Here is a 26,275-nt window from a genome sequence, read left to right on the forward strand (position 1 = left end):
ACCGTGATGCCCAGTCCTTGTGCCTGGCTCTCTGGGGCAAGGTGGGCACCTCTTGCTCTGTCTTGGGGTGGTGGGGATGTCGACCTGTGCTGTTGAGGGTTTGCCCTGTTTGTCAGAACCGATGTCCTCCACAGGCTTCAGGTCTCTATGCTGTCCGCAGGCTTGAGTGATGCTAGCTGTCCTGCTTCTTGGATGCTTCTACAATCTAGGTGGGAGCAACATGTGCTGTCTGGCCTCTGCTGAGCCTGAACAAGAACGCTGAACACTGATGGAGATGTTCCTGCATGTTTCTGGCTCAGCACATTACCCCACTAATATCAACTATCAACGTTCAGTGTTGATTGTGGCAGTGTGCGGTTTCTGAGCTCACAGGTTCATTCTGTGTTTCGATCGTTGTTACTTGAATGTTTTATCTGTGGGATTTATTGTGTTACATTTTGCCCTCTTTGATACACAACATAACAGACCAGAAAAAAGAGGACTGGCAAAGATCACATACACATGTGTATGTTGGTCATCCTTGTCATGAGGGCCACAAAAATAAAGAAGAAAGAAAATAAAAAAGAATATGCCATTGTTTAAAATTTCACAAAATGATCAAGACAAATAGTTGATATTTTATTTTGGAGTGTTAATCTAATCTGAAATGACATCGTGACCTAACAAAAATCTGGGAGGCACAAATGTTTAATTCTCTTTTTATTGTCTTCAGAGAAACTGAAAGTCGTTTTTGAATATGTTTTTCCTAAATATCTGTATTTTCTCTCGTCTCAGCTGAGGCCACCATTTCAAAGTCGTCCACTTAATGGGTTTGTGCAATGTGCAGCACAGTGGGGAACTGTATTCATTTGATGCCTATAGACTGGAGCAAGCAATGAACTGCTGTCTTTCATCACTATGTACTTGTTACAATCTTTCATCTGGATTATTCATTTTTTTAAGAAGTCAAGCCTCCAGATGACAAATATAGTACAGAAACACAGCACACTGCTATAGTCTTTGAGCAGTTCTGATCCTGGAATTTCTGCTTTAAAAACACCGTTGCTTATGTGCACCTGTCATGCTCACAGTATGGCACAGGTACTCAAAGCAGCCATTAGTTACCATGGCAATCCAGTTTACTGCAGCGTGGTTCAAACAGCACAGGTTAAGTCCATCCTTAGCGCACTAATTTCAGAATTCCTCATTGTACGTTCTTCTTCAGAGTGACTGTCATCACGATGAAAGAAACAGAAAGACTTTTTACATCTGTTTATTTGCAGTGACGAGCTTCTTTTAACTGGGTCTTACCGTAAATACTGACACACACGAATCTGCAGGAATCAAAGGGGAAAACAGATTTGTAGGCAGCGCCAGTCTTAGGATGGCGTTTATCATTCATCAGCTGTTATGGGGGATAGTTTCACCTTTCACGATGTTAGCATTAATGGACCTACCCAAACCTATTCTCAGAGCAAATGTTTTAGTGACTCCATTGGTTGGAAAGGATATAGCATACTGTGTGCATATTTGACAGTCTAGGCTAACAATGTGAGATGTTGGTCTGTTTGATTAAGCTCAGTCGTCTTTGCAGATCAATTATTTGAAAAGACATGTTAACAGGAAAGAGGAAGAACTAGAACACTTGGCTCATTCCATTATGACCACAGTCTTTCTGTATTGCAGCTTCTGCCTTCTTGGCAGGGACGGAGCTAAAGGACCAAGAGCAATCCCCCATGTGGTAATGTGGTAATACCCTGCTACCACAGGTAGATTTGGTCTGTGAAGTTTGCCATGGCAACTACAGATTATCAGTCATTATCATGCAGAGACCTGCAGTAAAGTTTTATTAGCTGGTTTATGTGTCACAAAACCTTTAACTGTACTTTGTGTGCTTTAATTGATTTTAGCTTATTTTTGTTTAATGATGCATTTTTCATTGTTTAGTCCACAGACACAAACAAGTATTTAAATTTGTGCTTAGTGGCTTATTTCTTTGCTGACAGTGAATCTTATACCATCAATGTGAAAGATAGGAAATGTGTCTCCCTCCCATCATTATGCATGATTACAAATAAGAGAAAGGGTACTAACTATGTTCTAGTTTTTAAACAAAAAATCATAATTTATATGTGATTTTGCAAAAAGTTAATTATGCTTAATACTAGTCAGCATATAATCAGGTGAAAGTTGTGTAACAACAAAAGATAATAATGACTCTAATAACAGGTCAACATGTCATTAAGATTCCATATGGAGTGGCCTGTTTGTGTAAAGATGGAGGCTGTGTGTGTGTGTGTGTGAGTGTGTGTGTGTGTGTGTGTGTGAGTGTGTGTGTGTGTGTGTGTGTGAGTGTGTGTGTGTGTGTGTGTGAGTGTGCGTGTGTGTGTGTGTGTGAGTGTGTGTGTGTGTGTGTGTGTGAGTGTGCGTGCGTGTGTGTGTGTGTGTGTGTGAGTGTGTGTGTGTGTGAGTGTGTGTGAGTATGTGTGTGTGTGTGTGAGTGTGTGTGTGAGTGTGAGTGTGTGTGTGTGTGAGTGTGTGTGAGTATGTGTGTGTGTGTGTGAGTGTGTGTGTGAGTGTGTGTGTGTGTGTGAGTGTGTGTGTGTGTGAGTGTGAGTGTGAGTGTGTGTGTGTGTGTGAGTGTGTGTGTGTGTGTGAGTGTGTGTGAGTATGTGTGTGTGTGTGTGAGTGTGTGTGTGAGTGTGAGTGTGTGTGAGTATGTGTGTGTGTGAGTGTGTGTGTGTGTGTGTGTGTGTGTGTGTGTGAGTGCGTGTGTGTGTGTGTGTGTGTGTGTGTGTGAGTGCGTGTGTGTGTGTGTGTGTGTGTGTGTGTGTGAGTGAGCGTGTGTGTGTGTGTGTGTGTGTGTGTGTGTGTGTGTGTGTGTGTGTGTGTGTGAGTGTGTGTGTGTAGACACTGACATGATACTAAGGAATGAAACATGAAGGAAATTGTATCCATGTATGATTTAAATGCACATGTAATGCAGTTACTGATAAATGATGTTAAAGTAAAACATAGAAAAGAAGAAAATGTTTGAAATCGTGCTGCGATCACAGAGAGAGAGAACGACAGGCTGTGGCTGAACATTGATTAACTGTCAGCAGCAGTGACTGGATGCCACGATGCATGATGTCACCTCAGGAGTGCATCGTCAGACCTGGATGTCCTCCTAACAAGATCAGCACTAGAGTTCAGCATTAATTAGTGTAAGGGATGAATAAGTGTAACTAAGTGGTTGTGTTATTATTATTATTAGTATTATTTGATTTGGCTTTTGCTTTGCCCCTGGTAATTTTCTGATAAGATATCCTGCATTTAAGAGCTTGTGGTCGTTCCCTCATCTGAAACGGTGAAGGTAAAAACCTGCGGGTTATTATAAGATCACTCAAAGGGTTCTTACAGGTCACTCTAGCCTTAAAAATAAATCGATTGTTGGGGCTGAATTTCCCAGGACACCAAACTCAGCTAGTTACCAAGTGCATAGAGTTAGAGTAGAGCTGTGACTGAGAGGAGTGCCGGAGCAGAGGGCCATCCTGGCAAGCATGCATTCAGAGGGAGCACATCAACATCTGTATGGCTGAGCAGCGGTTAGCTGGGCGAGTCACCACCCCACCTCCTTTACAAACAGACAGCCAATCGCAGACCGTCCTTTATTGGGGTGCCTGGTCGAAATTCCACACTAGACAGCACCAGGCCCTGACATGATTCATGCCTACTGTCTAAAGAAGATAACTGGACTCCATGTGCACCTGGCAACACAAATGAACCAGCTGCTAATGGATGGCACATACCCAGAAAGGCCGGACAGACCTGATCCCGAAGGATTCCCAGTAGGGAGTGCAGTGAGTTCTGTTGTTAGATGGAGTTCGTTGTGTTACAGCCCATCTGTGGGCCACTCTTGCTCGTGTTATTTTTTGGTCCATGAAGCAGTGAGTAGAGTGAAGTTCTAGCATACAAAGAGCTGAAGTGTCCACTGCAGTCACTGTCTGTGCTTTACATGCTTTATTTATTTATTTTTACTTTGAAGTTTTGTATGTGATTCTCCCGTTCCTGGTGAACTCTGCTGTAACTACACTGTTCCAAAAAATAGTAATGTCACAGCATCTTACTGTATATTTTACAGTTTGGTCTTTCTAGAATATCATTACATTTACATAAGTAGACTGTGACTTTACATGTCAAAGGTAAAATAGCATCACTGTAAATATAGTAAAACACAATTTACTTGTTTTTTAAATATATTTTTTGTACATGTGCATATTTAGATTGTAAAGATACATTCAGAAATGTATCATAATCTCACAAATATTTGTCTGTTATGTGAGAGAATGATCTGTTAAATTCAAATGTAATACTATGGAAAAATATATAAAATGATCGAAAATTAATGAGAATAATCAATAATTAAAGGAGCATTTGAATTGTAAGTTTGCTGAAAAGTTCATGTCATCCAGGTCTGATTCAATAATTCAGAGGTAACAAGTGAAAATATAATTAATAGGAATAAAAACATAAAACATTGCACGGCCACGCTGTGCTAATTATATATTTTTAAAAATAAATGTAGAGGACCTTTTTCAGGGTCGCGGGGGGATAGGCTCCAGCGCCCCCCGCGACCCTGAAAAAGGATAAGCGGAAGCGAATGGATGGATGGATGTAGAGGTAGGAATTGCAATTAATATGAATATAAATCTCAAAGTATTCCCAACATTCCTGAACAGAAAGAGGCCTCTGCACCTGGGGTGAGGGTGTGGCCATGAAAACAATGTGACATGCCATTGGATGTTGGGACACATAATAACATGACGCTAAGCATCGGCCAATGAATGTGAACTAACAACCACAAGGTCGCGGGTATGGCTGCGCTGTAGGAAAATCCTAATATGAAGGTATTTTACTGCATTTTACAGTTTTGTTCTGTTCTTCTAGAATATCATTAAAGTTACGTAAATAGACTGATTTCACATTTCAAATGTAAATTAACGTTAAATCACTGTAATGTAATAAAACATAATTGTCATGATTGTTAAATGTCTGTACATATGCATATTTAGATACAGATTCACAAATGTATCATGATCTCACAAATATCTGTCCGTTATTTGAAAGATTGAACTGTTGAATTCAAATGTAATGCTATGGAAAACTATATAACATGATCCCTATAAGCTTGTGTTACATCACATAAGTATTATAATCATTGCTGTTTAGGCCGTTTGTGGCTCAAGAGTTGGCACTTCGCCTTGTGATCAAAAGGTTGCCGGTTCGAGCCCCGGCTCGGACGCTCTCAGCATTGTGTCCGTGGTTAATAACACCTACTGGTGATGGCCAGAGGGGCCAATGGTGCGATATGGCAGCCTCGCCTCTGTCGGTCTGTCCCAGGGCATGCAATCCATTATTATTTACGTTAACTGTATATTTCTGTACATTTACGTATTATGATTCATATTGCCACATTCAGTGACCTTGTTTACAGGTAATTTCATTGTTTGATCACGTTAAAATGTTCCTAATTTAATGTCTAAAAGCACTTGGAAAAGGCAGAATCCCATGTCAAATTAGCACAACAAACTGTATTGTCATTGCTGGAAATAACCGTATTTTTATGAGGAAGTTATTTTCTGATATTTTATGGTAGTATTTTGGCGCCCCAGCTGCTGGAATATTACCGTTTTTTTAAGATTTTTTTTAACAGTGTATAACTGCTATTCAACTCAACATTCGGCAAGTGGAATACGTCATCTTCTTCTCCTGCAGTCAGGATCGTGTGAACAACACGAGAGGCTAACTTCATGCCAGTTGTAGGAGTTGCCATCAAGGGTGGGATTTATCAAAAATATGCTCCGTTCCCCCTGCTGTTCTTCTTAGGCCAGATCACTAACAGGACTGGCTGCAGATGGGGTGATGGAGCAGCTGTAGCTCAGGAGGTAGAGCAGGTCATCTACCAATCATAAGGTTTGATGGTTTGATCCTGGCTGCTCCAGTCAGCATGCCAAATATCCTTGGGCACAATACCAAAGTTGCTCTCCGGTGCTTTCGACTTGAGTATGAACATGTGTGAAAGCTAGACAGAAGAAATGAAAACTGCCTCTATGAGCGGGTAAATGAGGCATGTTGCACTGTGAGTGCTCCTGGAGAGTCCTTTGAAGGTAGCTCGTCTCATGTGTTACGTTCAGCTTTGCATCCTGTGTTGTGTTAATTAGTCCCACACCGTGAAAAAAAAATACTAAATACCAAAATAATGCCAGAAAATAACAGAAAATAACTTTCCCATGAAAACACAGTTATTTTCAGCAATGACAATACAGTTTGTTGCCCTAATTTTACATGGGATTCTGCCTTTTTCAAGTGCTGTTAATCATTAAATTAGGAACATTTTAACGTGATTAAACAATGAAATTACCTATAAACAAGGTCAGTGAATGCGGCAATATGAATAATAATACTTAAAGGTACAGAAATATGCAGTTAACAGTTGGTTTAAATAATAATGGATTGAATTCATAAAGCACTTTATGAGACCCTCAAAGCGCTTTATAATTCGCCTCTGGCCATCACCTGTAGGTGGAAGGTGAAGTGTCTTGCCCAAGGACACAACGACCGAGAGTGTCCGAGCCAGGGCTCGAACCGGCAACCTTTTGATTACAAAGTGAACTGCCAACTCTTGAGCCACAATCGCTCTAAATATCAATAATAATAATTATTATTTAATGTAAAAAAAGTTTATATGAATCATTTTATATAGTTTTCCATAGCATTACATTTGAATTTAACAGTTCAATCTTTCAAATAACGGACAGATATTTGTGAAATTATGACACATTTGTGAATTATTTTACCAATCTAAATATGCTCATGTACAGACAGATACATTTAAAAAACAAGGAAATTATGTTTTATTACATTTACAGTGATTTTACGTTAATTTACATTTGAAATGTAAAATCAGTCTGTTTATGTGAATTTAATGATGTTCTAGAAGAACAGTACAAAACTGTAAAATACACAGTGAAATACTTTTATATTACAGTTTTTTACAGTGCAGTTGTGTTCCTTCCTTGTGTATGTAAGCCCTTTGTATCGTTCCCTCCAGTGTTGCGTTCTCCCTCCACACTGTGTCCCCCAGCCTGCCTGTTTAGTTTATTTCGTATTAGTAGTTAGTGCCGGTTTTCCAGGTGTTCAACAATAAAGCCATTTCTTTGAGTTTACCTGTTGCCTGCTGGAGGCTGTATTTTGGTCCTCCGTTCCTGCCAGACACACACAGCCCATGACACTGTATGCCATAAGTGAACAACACATTGAATCACAGATTTACACAACTGTGATGGTTTGCTTAGGGGGGGTATTAAAGGGCTTAATGAGTAGACTTTTAGCTCTGGGGTGCCAGCCAGGTTTCTCTCCTGGGATATGACATTGACTAAATTAAATTAATTACATTAAATAATTACAATACAAACCACATAATGCAGGATGTTTGCCTGGACCACAGCAGTCAGTTCGACCTGCTTCCTTTCTGATGTTTCCCATCCTTTGAGTCCTGTGAGCAGAACTCTAACTGGCTGGCTCCAGGCAGGGTGTGGGTGGCTGTAGCTCAGGAGGTAGAGCAGGTCAACCGGGCCTCAAACCGGGCCTCAAACCGGGCCTCAAACCGGGCCTCAAACGGCCTCTGAGCTTTTCACAGACTGTCTCTTGTATTTCTCCTGGTCTCCGACAGCCTTCCAACATTATCCAGCTCTCCTTTCTCTCTCATATCCTCTATCAACACACAAGCCTTATTCCAGGCTCAAGAGCTTTCTCCTGAACTCTGTCCACTCTCAGCCTTATCGCGAGCTCTCTTCTCTCTCCTGACCTTTGCCAGCCTTTATTGCAGGTGTCTGCCTATATTCTGTGCCTTTGGTAATGCTGCATTAGTGTGGTTTATACTCTATAGAGACGCTGTCCCTTTCCTGTCATGGTAAGATTGCTCTTATTCTTTTTTCCCCATCACCGCTGAGATTCTGTTCTGCTATAGTGGGTCATCAGAGTCTAATTGCCAAATAGCTTTACTTTCATTGCTCTAGTCCAATCATTGTCCTGCTTACCTTCTCCAAGCTAATCAGCCTCCTTCTGCTACGAGTGGCATTGAGTTTTTACCCAGGCAGTAACGGGAACACTAAACAGTCAAAGCACATGTGGACGTCACTGCTTCAGGTTCATTCTTTGTCCATACACGTGGATGAATGCTTGGTCTTCACTGCACACACATGCACATGCCTATAAACATACAGCCAGATACAGGCACAAAGCTAAAACACTTGGAGCATCTCTTTCTCATCAGTGCATCACTTTCTTTTTCACTATTTTTAAGAAGTGCAAATTGGACAAAGGAAGAGGAAACGATGGAGGGAGCAGACACATTTGTTTTGTGAGTACAGGGTCAAAGCTAACGTTGCACCCATAAATTTTGTATGTATGCATGTGGAAGGCAAGGCAACAATGGCTCTTTATATGGCTGCTAAAAAAAATGTTACTCCCTACTGAAGAAAACAGAGACTTTCTAAATAAAATCAGCGAGAGGGAGAAGTACAGACTGGTCCAGGATTCAAGGGTCAAAATAACCAATCAAAGTTGTGTCGCTGCTGAGAGGAAACAAAGTGACTTTGGGATGTTCTTAAACACTTTGAAATGCCAAATGTGTTTCAAAGTGTCTGAAAACTAAACGGACTTTAACAAAGAAGCTGATGTGCTGCACAGACTCTCAGTCTGCCTAAAGAAAGCAGAACATGAGCGAACGGTTGACAGTTAAGTGATTTCAGGAAGCTTTACATTCAGAAGACCAGCATGTGTTCATGGCGAGCATGCTTCAGCCTTACTGTGGTGTACTAGCGAGAGCTGAGATAAGTGACACTAACAGACTGAATGAAGTGATTAGGAAGGCTGCTCTGTGATTGGCTGCAAACTGGACACTTTTGAAGCTGCGGTGAAGAGGAGGTCACTGAACAAAGTGTTGTGTATTACAGACGACCTGGACTAACCTCTGCAGCACTGACAGACAGGCAGTGAAGCACTTTCTCTAGCAGAACGATTGTGCTCCACTCTCACAACGACACCACATACATGGGATAAACTATTTCTTATCCTAGCTTAATTAAGTCTTTAGACAAATAATAATAATAATTATGTTGTTGTTCTTTTTTTTATTTTGTTTGTTTCTAAAATGAATTCTGCAGAGTGTTGTTGCTTTCATCCATCCGTTTTCTTCACCGTCTTCAGTTCGAGGTTATGAGTAGGGCCTGTCCCAGCTGCTGTAAGATGAGAGGCAGGGTAACCCCAGGATGGGGCGCCGGTCTATTGTAGCTACGTATAGATTGCTATTTTTCCTCCCACAGTGTTTTTCTGTTATTCTAGCTACCTTTTGATTTTCGGGGGACTCGTTCAGGATGTAGAGATAAAACATTCTGTTTAAGGACGTCGCAGCACACTGGGAAAGCCTGATGAGGCGTCACACAGTTGGGTTACACTGTGATAATGCTGAGAGGCTAGAGGTCAAGTGTGGAACAAAGACAGGTGAAGTAAGACGGCTGAAAAAGACAGTTTACCTTGTTTCCAGAGGTACATTGCTACCAAGCACCCAGCTGTCTTGCAGCGGGACGCTCTCGGGGGGCGTGGTCTGCAGCTCTGCTGGTGATTGGCCGGCCACAGGGGCCGGGCTTCCAGTAGGAGGGGTTAGCTGCCTTGTGGAGTTCAGGGATTGGCCAGTGTGATGTGTGGCGCTCAGGGCTTGGCTAAGAGCTGTTACTGAGGGTTGTTGGCGATGAGGCGGTGGTACCGGAGGAAGGCTGGAGTTGTGATGATTGGACGGTTGCTCTGTCAACAACAGAAGAGAGAACAACTCATCTTTACACACGTGTAAATCAGTGGCACTAACATTGTTGTCTTTTTAGCTGACTGGAAGTTTCCTTTCCCCGAGGACTGCTGTCATTATAATCCCTGTAAATCAAACGGATACATTTAGATCATATTTCACGTCACAGTCTCACCAAACAGTCTCTCATCCGAAGAAATCCGTCCTTAACGAGAGAAAATAATGTTAGCCACAGCCCGTTTTTAAGCAAACAAAGCAAGAACTGGCAAAAAAGCCAGCGCTTCTTAACCTAAGACAGTCGGTCCGTCTGAAGAAGGTCAGAATTCAAAATGTGATGTTATTATTATACAATGTCTGGATGATTGATATAAAGGCAAATTTCCCAGATGATGCGGTTAAGGTTGATGAAGAGTTATAATGTCGATTTTTTTAATATCACTGGATGTGAGTGCAGCGTCAGTGAGAAGTGTAACTGAACACTCGGCTAGAATGAATACAGCTCAGTGACTGGCCTTCACAAAGCTCTGCTCCGATTCTGTAAAAATATTTGCTCAAAGCTGACCCGGGTTCAACTTTTCCTCACTGTTTTTGTCCCTTTGCTTTTCAACTCCCCTTTCCGTCCTCAGGGTACCGAGAAGGAAATGAATGGCAGTCTTGGAATTTGATTTGCATAAAGAGCATCAGATCTCCATTTCCCAGCCCTGCTGTTATTCTTTCTCTGCTGCACTCAGCGAGGAAAACAGAAAGCAAAGAGAGAAGCGAGGGATACGTGCAGGAGCAGCTCTTCCTCTCGCTGCTTCGTGTTCTGTTTGCCATCATAATAACTGTTCCAGTTATGCAGACTTTACAGGCTGAACGCTGAAAACCACATATGAAAAGTCTGAGTTTCATTATGACTATTTAGGCCTCAAGACTATTATTTGTAATTAATGCACCTCCTACAAACCCATACATTTAAAGACAATGTGCAAATATTACTGTGTGTGTGATGGGCAGGGCTAGTTTCCAGTTCTGCACACAAAAACTGTTTTTTGTGTGACACGATCAATAGACTGTTTAATGTGTTTAATGGCAGATTCTGGGATTTGCTTTTGCCAATCATTTCTTTGTACAACTCCAAATTCATGTCTAATACATCATATTCATAATAACAATAATCACTTTCGTGTAACATGTAACACAAAGACGAAAAACCAGCATCATTACTCAAAACGCATTAAACTCAGTATTAATCAGTGCGTCTAAAAGACTCCACATAAATCACCAAGCAGGCCTGTGTTTCACCACCAAGTCAGCAACATCCAATCAGAATACTGCACATCTCAGTCAGTACTCCCACTTTTTAGTTAAATATTGTCACAGCTGAAAATAACATTTTGGAGCGTGAGGCCAGTTTAGACCCTGTGATGAGACGCTCGTGCACTTTCACTGTAGCACCCCTAAAGAACTCATTAGTGGGCAATAACAAAATAAAGTAGCATCAGCAATACCAACGTGTTTTAGTATTATTCTCTGACATTGTCGTCTAATTATATAATAGCCCAGCGTTTCTGTTGGAGAGGGTACAGGTTAACAAAAACAGGTTTAAGCGCCCAGTGCACACGTACAAGTAAAGAAGATCAAAATGCTATTCCACAACACAAGGTTTTGCTCATTGTGTGCAAAGTGTTAGCTAATGTAATGAAATGTAACCAACGGCCAGCAGCAGTCTATGTTGTCTATAGTTGCTAGTGCTGTCAGCGTTAATCTGGTTAAAATGACGTTAATGCCATAACCGCATTAACGCAGCAAATCTCCGTTAGCGAGTTAACGCGGATCACCCCGTGCGAGGGCTGCAACACGTTAGTGCGGTTAGCTCGTTAGCGCGTTAGTGCCGTGCAGTTGTAAACCCTGTTTATGTTTACCTTTGGTTTTATTTAACTTTCACCTTTTTGTTTTACATTTCTGTTCCCATCATTTAACACTGTCCTTGTTGTTTTGTGTTGTAATGTGACCTTGCACGTTTTGAAAGGTGCCAAGTAATAAAATGTATTATTATTAGTATGTTGTGAAAGGTAATCCATACCCTGCTCTTATGATAACTTCAGTTTTTTTATGTTGTTTTTTTAGTTGAATATCACATGTCTGTGTGTGACTTCAGTGCAGGAGGACAGAGAGCTGATAGTGAGTCAGGTGGGAAAACATCAACTGTTGACTCAGGTATGACAATTAAAGTGTGCACCAGGTTGAACTGGGGTTTGCAAAAGGGAAAACAGTATGTTTGCAAGTAGCATATTCCAATGATCTGCTAAACACTGTGTGCAAGACACTGTGACTGGAACACAGTTCACACAGTCCAGACAGACTAACCAAGGATACGATATCTGCACTTCCTACTCCCACTCCACGAGCTGATTTCTCAGCACTTCTAATCGGGTACATACTAAATACAGCACTGTGCACCACTCCATCACAATGACTTCACATTAAACCACCACAATGTCCTGTGTTTGTGTGAATGTTTGCTGTTTTTGCTGCTGTGCTCATAGGAAACTGTAGCTGTCTCCATTTTACATGCATCTCTCTGAGCTAGAGGCTCGCGGCTTTTTTGTGGTGGTTTGCGCATGTGCAGAAACCTTTCATCCTTTATGATAAGATGATTTCAGACCAGTGTGCATGTCAAGCTGACCCTGGCTCTGCTTTCACTGCTTTGATCAGTTATGGCCTGTACTGTGTGTAGCATTACCCAGTAAACAGGCTTCAGTAATTTAACATCATAACAGGCGAGTTTCCTCCCAACTTTCATGAACTTTCATGTGAGATGTAGAGAAGATGAGTTTGTGAAAAAGTTGTTCACTGCTCTAGTCTATTAGGAAGTAAGTGAAGTTTATTTATATCGTGTCTTTTACAGATACAACATTCATAAAGTGCTGAACAACAATTCAGACATGATATCAACAAAGAACCAAACAAAAAAACAAACACATACATAACAAAAGAATAACAAGGCCTGATTAAAACAGAAAAGTTGTTAATTTTTTGTTTTTTAAAGAGTCCACAGAGTTACGCGGCGCTGGAGCGGTAAACTGTCCCAGAGCTAGAGACTACAGACTGAAACGCTCGGTCCCCTCGAGTCTGGACTCTTGTCTGAACAGCTAATAGGTTTTGAGTTTGTGAGTGGATACAGCGAGCAGCAGTGTGTTTAACAAGAAGTTGAGACAAATAGTCTGCAGCGCGTCCCTTTAATGCTCTGTATGCAAGTGTGAAATCTTAAAACGAGTTCTAAAATCAATGGAGAGCCAAAGTAAAAACAAGAGTAACACAGCGGTAATGTGAGCTGTGTCTGGGTGCAGCAGTTTGTGCTGCTTGGAGGAATAACAGAGGTGATTTCTTTAAGCCAGTAAAAAGGGCAATACAATAATCTAAACAAAATGATACAAACACAAGAACAATTTTGTCCATTTCAGAGGAGGAGACTACGGATCGCAATTTGGTAATGTTCCTGAAATGAAATGTGAGATCGAGTTTATATGTGAAAGTTCAATAAGGACTCAAACATTACGCTGCGATTGCAAACACTAGTCAGCAAGAAGAAGCAATCAGTTGACTTGTGTGCATATCAGGAGGAGCAATAACCGTGGCTTCAGTCTCAGAGTTTAAAACAATTGTTGGAGAGCTGGTCACTAATCCCACATACAGAGTCAGCCAGGGCAGACAGCCTGTGCAGCTGGCGAGGCCTAAAAGACAAGTAGAACTGAATGTCATACATAAAAATACTAAGAAATGCACCTAACACCTAAAAACAGAATAACAATCGACCCAGGATGGACCCTGAGGAACCCCACAGCAGTGTCTGCTCACCCTAACAAGGATGTCCTCCTAGATGAACTGGAGGGAAACCAGTTAAGTGATCCCAGCCATAACCTTATTCTGGTCAACAGTATCAAAGGCACTGAGGTCAAGCAACATGAGCACAGAGCATCAATTTCCTGCATCAGATGCCATTAAAAGATCATTATAGAGCTTTAAAGGAGCAGTTTCAGTGGAGTGCTGCTTTTAAAAAGCAAAGGACAGAAATTTGTAGTGTGCGTAATAAAGTTGTCCAAATTGATTTTCGGCAACTTTTTCTGATAATTTGCTAATGAATGGTAACTTTGAATTAGGCTGGTAATTGCAAGCAAAGCTGCTATAATGGAATTACCTCAGCGGAGCACAACGTTGCCTCAGCGAGCAGTTAGTGATGGAGAACAGTAAAGGACCAATGCTTGTGAGACATCCAAACAGGAAGGAAGGAGGTCAGATCTCTAAATGGGTGATGAAGGTTTCATCTTAACGATTACAATAAGTCATTCAGTGTATCTGGAATGACTTACGATCAACCTGATCCATAATAGGAAGACGATATTACGCAGGGACTAAACTGGACCGAGTGCAAAGTCCTCACATTGTAATAAAACAAGGAAGACTGGAAATTCTTAGTCACAGTACCAGTATTGGAATAATTGTGATTTTGACCTGAAAAGAAACTGTCACGAACACACGGCAGACCCGTCCACACATTCATGCTTTTCAGCATCTTTATTCTTACTCTCTGGTTGCTGTTTACAGCCGGGGTGGTCAACTCCAGTCCTCGAGAGCTACCGTTTGATTCAGCTGTGTTGGAGCGCATCTAAAAGCTGCAGGACAGTAGCTCTCGAGGCCTGGAGTTGGACACCCCTGGTTTACACTGTCATGACTGCAGCTTTGCAGTTCGCAGCCACTCATATACACCAACAACAACATTATTCAGGACCCAGCACAGACATTAAGCTGGCGAGGCATGGCTGCAGATGCCATGTAGGTGCATCCGCCTCCCCTGCAGCAGCATCGCAGACCACACCCCGCCACAGGAACCAACACATTTCAACTTTTGGATATCGACAGGAATTACCCATCTTACGTATCATCTCAATACTGACTTCAGGACAAGGATATGTAACAGTACTTTCCATAAGAGCAACAGTCCAACATTACTTCACTTCTTTAGTACAAACTATTACAGAGAATCCACTACACTTATAGAAAATGTTTAAGTTGGGACTAGTTCTTTCAGATATTTCCTCAAATTGCACTGAAAGCACAAGAGACACTGCAAATCCATCCAAAATAAACTGGAAACAAGTTATTATAGTCGTCTCCACCCTAACCACCATCTCTCTGGCTGCTGGGAGGCATCTGTAAATCTATAAGTGAATGCAAATATTCATGAAATATCAATGACAAAGGTAAGAAACAACTCCTAATAGCTTTAACTGTTACTAAGAAAGTAATCCTCAAGAACTGGAAATAAAGAAATAGAATCAATTAAGGAATGGATGGAAAAATGAAAGTGATGAACATTTTCTCAGATTATGTTTTGTGCTACAGTGCTACAGTACTACAGTACTACAGTACTAGAGTACTAGAGTACTACAGTGCTACAGTGCTACAGTACTACAGTGCTACAGTACTAGAGTACTACAGTGCTACAGTACTACAGTACTACAGTGCTACAGTACTACAGTGCTACAGTACTAGAGTACTACAGTGCTACAGTGCTACAGTACTACAGTGCTACAGTGCTACAGTACTACAGTGCTACAGTACTACAGTACTACAGTGCTACAGTGCTACAGTGCTACAGTACTACAGTGCTACAGTGCTACAGTACTAGAGTGCTACAGTGCTACAGTGCTACAGTGCTACAGTACTACAGTACTACAGTGCTACAGTGCTACAGTACTACAGTGCTACAGTACTACAGTGCTACAGTGCTACAGTACTACAGTGCTACAGTACTACAGTGCTACAGTACTACAGTACTACAGTGCTACAGTACTACAGTGCTACAGTGCTACAGTACTAGAGTGCTACAGTGCTACAGTGCTACAGTGCTACAGTACTACAGTACTACAGTACTAGAGTACTACAGTGCTACAGTACTACAGTGCTACAGTACTACAGTGCTACAGTGCTACAGTACTACAGTGCTACAGTACTAGAGTACTACAGTGCTACAGTACTACAGTACTACAGTACTACAGTGCTACAGTACTACAGTACTACAGTGCTACAGTGCTACAGTACTACAGTGCTACAGTACTACAGTGCTACAGAACTACAGTGCTACAGTACTACAGTACTACAGTACTACAGTGCTACAGTACTACAGTGCTACAGTGCTACAGTACTACAGTGCTACAGTGCTACAGTGCTACAGTACTACAGTGCTACAGTACTACAGTACTACAGTGCTTCAGTACTACAGTGCTACAGTACTACAGTGCTACAGTGCTACAGTACTACAGTGCTACAGTACTACAGTGCTACAGTGCTACAGTACTACAGTGCTACAGTACTACAGTGCTACAGTGCTACAGTACTACAGTACTACAGTGCTACAGTGCTACAGTGCTACAGTGCTTCAGTACTACAGTGCTACAGTACTACAGTGCTACAGTACTACAGTGCTACAGTGCTACAGTACTACAGTGCTACAGTACTACAGTACTACAGTACTACAGTGCTACAGTGCTACAGTACTACAGTGCTACAGTACTACAGTGCTACAGTGCTACAGTACTACAGTACTACAGTGCTACAGTGCTACAGTACTACAGTGCTACAGTACTACAGTGCTACAGTGCTACAGTACTACAGTACTACAGTGCTACAGTGCTACAGTACTACAGTGCTACAGTACTACAGTGCTACAGTGCTACAGTACTACAGTACTACAGTACTACAGTACTACAGTGCTACAGTGCTACAGTACTACAGTGCTACAGTGCTACAGTACTACAGTACTACAGTGCTACAGTGCTACATTATGTTTACTATTAACACTCTCTACATTCTTATCACTGCCATTGTTTTAACTGTAACCGTTACCACATACAAACACTACTATTCTATTCAAACCCATTTACATCTAACAAGGTACAGCGACTTGTCCACTTTGTCTTCCAACTAGTTCTGTTTCATAATGCTTTGGTTCATTATACATGAAAATCAGACAGGATCACCTGTGCTTAGCCAGAGGGGCAGTGGAGTGTCATAAAACAATTTTCCATGGGCAGGGTTGTGGATCAGCTGTGGATAAGTTATTTTAGCAATGAGCTGGCCCAACAAGCTTTCAAGCACTCTTTTATAAACTAGCTGCCTTCTCAGAGTGTGGGAGTACTCTTAAAAGTTCATGAATTCAGCGTAGACAGACTGAGGACATCAGTAGAGAGACCAAAGAGATCAGTGGAGTGGAAAGCAATAGATGCGTGGAAGGGTTCATTTTCTCAACACATCATAGACTAGAAGAGCACTACATAAGAACATATCAATTCTACCATATAACTGAGTGTTCAGTTCATTTCACTGCTTTTAAACATAGCGCCAAATCACAACAACAGTCACCTCAAAGCATGTTATACTGTAAAGATGCTACAACAATACAGAAAAAAGCTCAACAATCAGATGACCCCCTATGAGGTTCACTTTGGCCACAGTGGGAAGAAAAACTCTCTTTAAAAGGAAGAAACCTGCTGCAGAACCAGGCTCAGGCAGGGGCGGCCATCTGTCACGACGTTATCGGTGAGGGGACAAAGACGAACGGTACGCTGTGGAATCGAATCTAACAGTAGAGATAGTATCTGTCTCCTGAATCCAAACTGGGAGCTGGTTCCACAGACGAGAAAACTGAAGGCTCTGCCTCCCATTCTACTTATATGAATTCTGTCAGACACTGTATTTCTATAAGAGCAATTATAAGTGTAAAATTCACCCATTATGCTAATGGGCCAATTTATCAGTCCTCCTAAATGCCAACTGAGAAAAGATTAGAGCCAGGCAAGAACATCCAGCAGTTTGCAGCATAACCTACTTAAACTAATATAACGATGCATGTGCTTCACTTCTCTGCATAGTGTACAGATGCCCTTATATGTTACCGTATTTTCACGACCATAAGGCGCACTTAAAAGTCTTAGATTTTCTTCAAAAAGTACGGCGCGCCCTATAGCGCAGTGCGCCCTGTGTGTTGTAAGGAGGACGTAGTAGAGAACACCATGAGAACGCTAAAGGGTGAAGTGTGGGCGCAACCCTGAAAATGGCAAAGAGACACGCTTATGAAGCACAGTTTAAACTGAAGGCCATCAGCTACGCGGAGGAACATGGAAATCGAGCAGCGGCGAGAGAATTTAAGATTAACGAATCGATGGTTCGCAAATGGAGGAAGCTGGAAAACAAGCTCCGGCAGGTCAAGAAAACGCAGCTGAGTTTCCGCGGACATAAGGCGAGGTGGCCCGAGTTGGAGGAAAGACTCGAGCGGTGGATCATCGAGCAAAGAACGAGCGGGAGAAGCGTTTCGACGGTCACCATTCGGCTAAAAGCAGTTTCACTTTCACTTTTTATGAAACGGTGCCATTTTTCCATCCGGACCAGGACTACGGTAGCGCAGCAACTTCCAGCGGATTATAATGAAAAGCTGGCCATCTTCCGCTCCTACTGCAGCAAACACATCGGCGACAAAAACATCCAGCCCAGCCACATCACAAACATGGACGAGGTCCCGCTCACTTTTGACATCCCGGTGAGTCACACTGTGGAGAAGAAGGGGACCAGCACGGTAGCGATACGCACAACGGGGCACGAAAAGTCTTCTTTTACTGTTGTGCTTGGCTGCCATGCTAATGGACAGAAACTGCCGCCTATGGTGATTTTTAAGAGAAAGACTTTGCCTAAAGAGAAGTTTCCAGCAGGAATCATCATTAAGGCAAATGAAAAGGGCTGGATGGATGAGGAAATGATGAAAGAGTGGCTGAGGGAGGTGTATGTAAGGAGACCAGGTGGTTTTTTCCACGCATCACCATTGCTCTTAATCTGTGACTCTATGCGTGCCCATCTCACAGCCGATGTGAAAAAACTAGTGAAACAAATGAACTGTGAGCTTGCTGTCATTCAGGAGGCCTGACAAAGGAACTCCAACCGCTGGACATCGGTGTGAACCGCTGGACATCGGTGTGAACCGCCCGTTCAAAGTAAGGCTGCGAGCGGCCTGGGAGCGATGGATGACCGATGGAGACCACAGTTTCACTAAGAGTGGAAGGCAGCGCCGGGCGAGTTACGCCACAATTTGCCAATGGATTGTAGATGCTTGGGCTAACATGTCTGCTGGCACTGTTGTTCGAGCTTTCGCAAAAGCCGGCATCGTTTCCGAGGAGCCGCACGGCACGGAAAGTGACTCTGACAGTGAAGAAAGTGAACCTGGCATGTTTGATGGAGATTTAGCGCAGCTGTTCAATTCAGACACAGAGGATGAGGACTTCGATGGGTTTGATTGATGATAAAAATGTGAGTACCAAACTTTGTTTTGCTCCTGCTTTATTTTTAAATACACACACTTGTATGCTTGTGTGTTGTTGATGATGACGATTACTGGTAATAAAAATGTGAGTAAGGTACCGAACTCAGGTTTGCTCCCGCTTTATTTTTAAATACGCATACGGTACTTGTACGCGCCCTATGGTCCAGTGCGCCTTATGTGTGTGTTAAATACAGTAATGGCACACATAACTGAGACTGCGCCTTTTAGCACAGTGCGCCTTATGGTCGTGAAAATACGGTAATCATTTCTGGGACACAGTTATATGTGACCACTTGTTATACAAGTCTGGTTGCCAGCCTATCCAAATACTCCCACAAACATACTGCATAGCAACAATGTATCTATAGCGTGTTGATGTGGACTGTGATATTTAAAAATGAAATATTTATACTGAATCATTAACACACACGTCTGCTTTCATACGGCAACGGCTACACACTCTCATGTCACATTCATGTTGTCTAAACTAACTGTTACTTGTTTTGCTTTCATTGACACATATTGCAATACCATTAGCAGAATCATTACAAATCGTTCCTGTAGTTAACCTCATAAACATAACTAAGCACTAACGCCCATCTCCTCTGGTGAAAAAGACTTCTCTCTGTTGTGGATATGTGGATGAGTAAATGCACACTGTGAGTCAAAAGACTGTAAAACCTGCTGACAGCTTAACAAACATTTAAGAAAAAATTATTTTTCTAACAATCGAGCTTTATATGGAGAAAAGAGGATTACCAGAAATACTTTATATATCCCAGTGGAATAAAGATTAGCCCAAAATTATATAATTATCTATCTGCGTCCATGGGTGTTCAACCTTTGATGGCAGGCAAAAATGTGTATTTTGCTCTATATTGTAGCTGCATGAATATATCTAAACACAGGATATGTTACTTCAAATACACCAAATTAATCCTTGTTGCAAAAGGAAAAAAGCCCACACCAGACTGGAGTCAGTCGGTTCTTCTAATGTGAGTGTTGTTACTACATCAGCAGCACCCCCCCCCCCACCACCACCTCCTCATGCCCGGAAGGAGGAAGAAATTGTAATAATAATATATGAGGAAGAGCAATGATGAAGGTCTCTCAGTCAGGCTGCTGCTTTAGAAAATTAATTTCAATTTCAACAGCAACACAATTTGACAAAACAGTCATCAGGGTAAAACATCATTTTTCAGAGCCTTACTTTCTGATTCATTTGGAGGAAATCATAACCACTCATTCATCTACGCATCTTCTTCTCTATTTATCTGGTTATGGTAGGTACTTCCAGGAGGTCAGCTGACCTGAGAGAGTGACAGGGTGTGTGGGGACGAAGACGCGGTGAGGCGGGGCAAGAGTGTGAAAGCATTTCAAAACAAATACAATCATTTTAAAAAGAGCTCTAAAAGACCCGGGTGGTCCAGGATGAAGGTTGTAGTAGGCTGGTAGGTCAGTAATAACAGGTTTAAATAAACATCAATTCACATCAGTTGTCTTTGTGCAAAGCTACTTCACAACCACAGCTGCTTAAAGCCTCTTTATATTCTAGGGACAGAAGCACGATATTAGAAAGAATACCCCATCCATTAGACGACCACATATGAGCGCTTGGTGACAGAACCGGGCTCAGGAAGGTGCGTCCATGCGTCGTGAGCGGTCGGGTGTAAGGAGAACGAGAAAAGACACAAGGCACACGAGAGAGAGGGACAGCGATTAACACTGAATAATGGTTAAATGCAACAGTGTTGTATAAACACAGAGTGAAACAGGTGAGTGAAGAACTGCAGTGAAGAGCAGCCTCAGCTGACTGCAGCATAATGGATGGTTCATGGCCACCTGATCAACTATAAGCTTTTATCTAACAGAAACGTTTTCAACTCAGTCTTAGAGGTAGACGAAGGCTCCCAAATCCAAACTGGGAAGCTCTGCCTCTCTTTCAACTTATAAAACTAGCTGCAACTTAAAGCAAAGAGGTCTATTAGGACGATATAGTACTGTGATGTCTGTGAGGAATGACGGGGCCAGACTATTCCAGATGTTGTAAGTGAGGAGAGGATCAAATTCAGTCCTGGAGTTCACTAGAAGCCAGTGAAGACAAGTGAACATGGGAGAAATATGATCTCTCTTTCTAGTTCTGCCTGAACTCCTGCTCCAGCATTCTGGAACAACTGAGGCCTTTAAATCAAACAAGCTAAGCTTGGTGGTGCATTCTGTCATTGTTTATATAAAGTTGAACACGAAGATAAAAAGGAGGTTACAGAAAGAACAGGAGGTGACACGGGAAGTCAATTAAAAGTTTCAGAAGCCACAACAATAGTTGGCTGAGGTGGACTGAGAACAACACAGACAGGAAGACAGATAGAAAGAGAGAATGCAGAGAGGGCACCAGAGTTAAGACTTGTGTTTCTTCAAGCGTGAAAACTCATTCCACCTCTGGACTCCCAGCAAGGAGAGGGAACTGACGTAGGCCTCTTTTCCTAACCATGGTTAGCTTTTGTGGGGCATGTAGACGGAGAGTGTCCCTCTTTGCTCACTGAAGGCAGCTTCGGCCTCAGCAGTTCAACCTGAGCGCCCACAAAACCAAACAAAAGCCCACAGAAACATTTGCTTTGTCAGAAAGACCAGCTTAGGAAATTCTAAATGAGAGGTTACAGTCACAGAAGCCAGAGGAACAGAGGCTTTAATTTGGACATATTGTCACGAACAAGAATGGGAAAAAAAGCTTAATGGCATTTTAATATAGACAGGAAATGAGCTAAACACCAAAGGCCCACTCGAAACTGAACAAGATCAGCTGATTAATTGACGAAATCACATGCTGATTTATTTCATTTTTCCTTTTGTTTCTTTTGGCACGTTGCTCTGCCTCAACTGCACTGCAGCTCTATTGTGATAGGTGAGGCTGCGCACGCACTGATAAACTCTGTTTTTGGCGTGTTTCTACTGCATGCATGTAAGTGTGGTTTCAGGATATTTTCAGGATTATTTATTGTGCTGTACATAATTTGTGCAGTGTGAAATCTGTGCATGTTAATATTAGAGATTTTAAGAATAGTAGATTTGTATGAGCTACGTGTATGTGTTATCCTTATCACCCTTCTGTTGTGATAGTGAAGATGAGTATTTCCAAACTTAAGGGCATAATAACTCAAATGTGTTTGTGTTTGGCTTCGGTATTTAGTTATACACCAGCACAGTGACACTGTGGTTAGCACTGTTGCCTCACAGCAAGAAAGTCCTGAGTTCAATTCCACTGTCAGGCCTCTCTGTGTGGACTTTGCATAGACTCTTTTAACTTTCAAACCATCGATATGTAAATGCACTTGAGTATTTTTCTTATAACTGCCTGATAAAAATTGTTTTATTTTTACTTAAATGACGATTTGTTCCTGTCAATCACTTTTTATTTTGCACGTATCTGAAGTGACCATATTCAGCGCAGCACCTTTTGTCATTTACAAATAATACTCATCTCTGTATAAATTCATTTGGAATTAAAGACAGCAGTAGAGTGCATACAAAAGAAGGACAAATGTGTAGTGACTTTGGACTGGGATTCTTTTTGGAGTCTTCTTGTTACAGTTTCGTCCACTATTGTTGTTTTATCAAATGAAGAAGTGGCCACATTGGGTTGATTAACAGCAATCGGTGATTTCTCCCAGCATGAAAGGGATTTGTTTGGAAACACTCACTGGATCGACCAATACCCAGAAGTCCAAGGAACTCAGTGAAGATTGAAGAAGGAGAATTATAGATTTACACCAGCTGGGAAGGTCATTTCTAAACAACTGCAGATTCCTGGATCATCAGTTACCTGGCTGTGTCACCAGTTTGCCGAGGTCTGGAAGAAGACCTGTACTGTCACCCTCATGTTAGAAGAAAATGCTTAGGAATGAACCAGGAACCACCCATGTTGAAGCGTGTCATGAACACCGTCACGTCCACGGTGAAGCACATTTTACATTTGAACTGAGAGGGCGCTGAATGTTACATTCGTGCCAAAGCAACAGGGGGCAATATCACCCTAACCATAAAGCAACATCAGAGCTGAAGTGCACACCTTTGACACCGAAACACACGACCTCAGTTTTCCTCGTCTGCATATAAACGCAGAAACTGAGCTTTCGAAACTCTTTACCTGGTAGGAGTTTCTTGAAAAGCTATGATTACCAGCACACCTATGCATGTTTGGATTTATCCTCGTGCCTGTGATGCGTCTATACATACATACTATGTATAAATGTGAGGACACAGAAGGATACGACGTCGACAAACGAGTGAAATAACTTGCAAAGGCAACCTCGGTGGCTTAGAGGAGCACAGTCTCCCCTATTAATGACCTGGTCAGAGAGCAAGAGTTAAAGGGTAAGGGGGGGGGGGGGGGATACTGAGAGCTGACTTGGCAGGAGAAAATGAGGCTGAGAGACACAGAGAGGGAGGAGAGGGTGGATGGGGTCAGTGCACTGGTGCAAAAATAAAGAGAAGAAATGAGCAGGACTGATGAGAGGATCCAAAAGAGGGTGCAGCTGTTGATACCAAAGACGTGAGTGGACGAGAGGACGAGAGAGGGTGGTGGGAGTGGGAACAGAGTGATGATGTGGATGATGATGATGATGAAGTCAAAAAAAGGGAGCAGAAAAGTAAAAAAAGAAATTCTAATTTATAGCTCCTAATAGTGCTAATTTATTATACACGCAAATTTTCATTATACAATATTGTATTGAGGACAGATAGAATGGTTCATCTTTATAAAGCATCTTTGTACTCGCCGAGTATTCTTTCTCCTACAAGTCTCAGTCACCCAAACACAACATCCATCTGGGCCTGAACACCTTTTTAACATTTGCATACACTCTGGTGGAAACATCACAGAAAGCGTGGGGCCCAGTAGGCTTTGGCATGTGGACGACCTAGATGACCCGCTCTGTCACTAACAGCCATCCCTGCACTGTAAAAAAAACAACTAAAAAGCAGTAATATTCCAGCAGCTGGGGCGCCAAAATAATACCAGAAAATAACTTTCCCATGAAAACACGGTTATTTTGAGCAATGACAATACAGTTTGTTGCCCTAATTTTACATGGGATTCTGCCTTTTTCAAGTGCTGTTAAACATTAAATTAGGAACATTTTAACGTGATTAAACAATGAAATTACCTATAAACATGGTCAATGAATGTGGCAATATGAATAATAATACTTAAAGGTACAGAAATATACAGTTAACTTAAATAATAATGGATTGCATTAATATAGCGCTTTATGAGACCCTCAAAGCGCTTTACAATTCCTCTCTGGCCATCACCAGTAGGTGGAAGGACACAACGAGTGTGCGAGGTGGGGCTCGAACCGACAACCTTCTTACTATAAGGCGAACTGCCAACTCTTGAGCCACGATCACCCTAAATATCAATAATAATAATAATTATTCTATGTGAAAAAAGTTTATATGAATCATTTTATATATTTTTCCATAGCATTACATTTGAATTTAACAGTTCAATCTTTCAAATAACGGACAGATATTTGTGAAATTATGACACATTTGTGAATTATTTTAACAATCTAAATATGCTCATGTACAGACAGATACATTTAAAAAACAAGGAAATTATGTTTTATTACATTTACAGTGATTTTACGTTAATTTACATTTGAAATGTAAAATCAGTCTGTTTATGTGAATTTAATGATGTTCTAGAAGAACAGTACAAAACTGTAAAATACACAGTGAAATACTTTTATATTACAGGTTTTTACAGTGTGTTTGAAAAAGTACAACATCCATTGATATAGGAGGCAGCTTTAAATCTCCTTATTATAAACATACTGTATGATTCACATTAGCACTTTATTAGCATTAGACTAAAAGTCAGCTGATAAATGAAGTCTTTAAAATACTGTGGAATCAAACTGTGTTTAAGTTCAAGCAGTACTAATATTACTAATATACTTTTTTTGCACATAACTGTAACTCTGATTGGTAGAAATGGGAAACCATAAACAGACAGAGTTCTGATTTTCAGGATTCAGCGCTGTGGTTCATTAGAGGGCAAAAGGCCAAGTCAACAAGAAGAAACAGTGTTTTAGCTGGAAATTAAGCAATAAGAGATCTAGAGAAGTCATATTACGAACTTTATTATTCTTAAAATCTCTGCATAAGTGCCAATAAAAGTAAAAGTCTGACAAAATGATAGCTACAGTCTACAGAACAACATATCTGGGTTCTTTCTAGAACTGTTAGAACAGTGTCAGAGTGCTGCTGAGGGAACACGACCCATGCTTTCTCTCTTCGTTCTCCTTTCACTTTGCCTAAATTTCTCCACGCCTGTCGAGTTTTCTTTTTTCCTGCACCCTCCACTTTCTCCACTTTCTCCACTTTCTCTCAACGTCTCTTTCATTTCTATAATTTTTTACACACAGCCCTGAACAATAATTCTCCAGGCTGTCTGAAGAATTGTTCATTTCATTTTCAGTCCAGCCCTGGTAAAAAATGAAAAGCACTAAACTCTCAGTATTGTTTCTATACTTAACAGACAACTTTGCAAAGAACCAGTTTTAAATGGTAGCTTTAGCTACTTTGTTACTAGCAGTAACCTTTGTTATATTTTGATCATGAATGCTCATACACTCACCATCTTGTGATCATTTCTTTTGAGTTGTTCTTCTTCTGGGGTGGAATGATTGAGATAAAAAACCAGACATGAAGCTTTAATGCTGCAGAAATGTGTCTTTGCCCTTCCCCAGATCTGTGCCTCAGCATAAACCTGTCTCAGAGGTCTACATATCATTCCTCGGACTTCATGATGTGGTTCGTGCTCTGACATGTGCTGTCAACTGTAGGATCTAATGTAGACAGGTGAGTGCCGCTTGAAATAACACGAGATGGTCGGTGGAAACTGGATGGACCTGAGCTCAATTTTGAGTGTCAAAATTGAGCTCAGATGCTGTGAATGTACATGTTATATTTTCTATTTGTAGATTTTGTAAGATGAATTTTGAATTTAATCAATTTTGGATTAAGGCTTTTAACATGACAACATGTGGAATAAGTGAAGGACTTTGACTGCCTGCCAGATGTGCCGTACACACACC

General features: G+C 41.5%; 1 protein-coding gene across 2 annotated transcripts in view; it reads right to left on the reverse strand.

Moving 5' to 3' along the window:
* The window catches only part of tenm3 (teneurin transmembrane protein 3), an 810,020-nt gene that overhangs the window by 125,204 nt on the left and 658,541 nt on the right, over positions 1 to 26,275 (reverse strand). For both annotated transcript variants that reach the window (XM_085275827.1, XM_085275828.1), the window contains one exon: positions 9,558 to 9,825. In XM_085275827.1, the coding sequence (XP_085131953.1) occupies positions 9,558 to 9,825 (268 nt within the window). The remainder of the gene's footprint in view (positions 1 to 9,557; positions 9,826 to 26,275) is intronic.

The sequence above is a fragment of the Mchenga conophoros genome, linkage group LG6 (genome assembly GCF_057382185.1).
Source record: "Mchenga conophoros isolate Kocher_MC1m ecotype Shallow Benthic linkage group LG6, M_conophoros_male_GT1.1, whole genome shotgun sequence".
Taxonomy (NCBI): Eukaryota; Metazoa; Chordata; class Actinopteri; order Cichliformes; family Cichlidae; genus Mchenga; species Mchenga conophoros.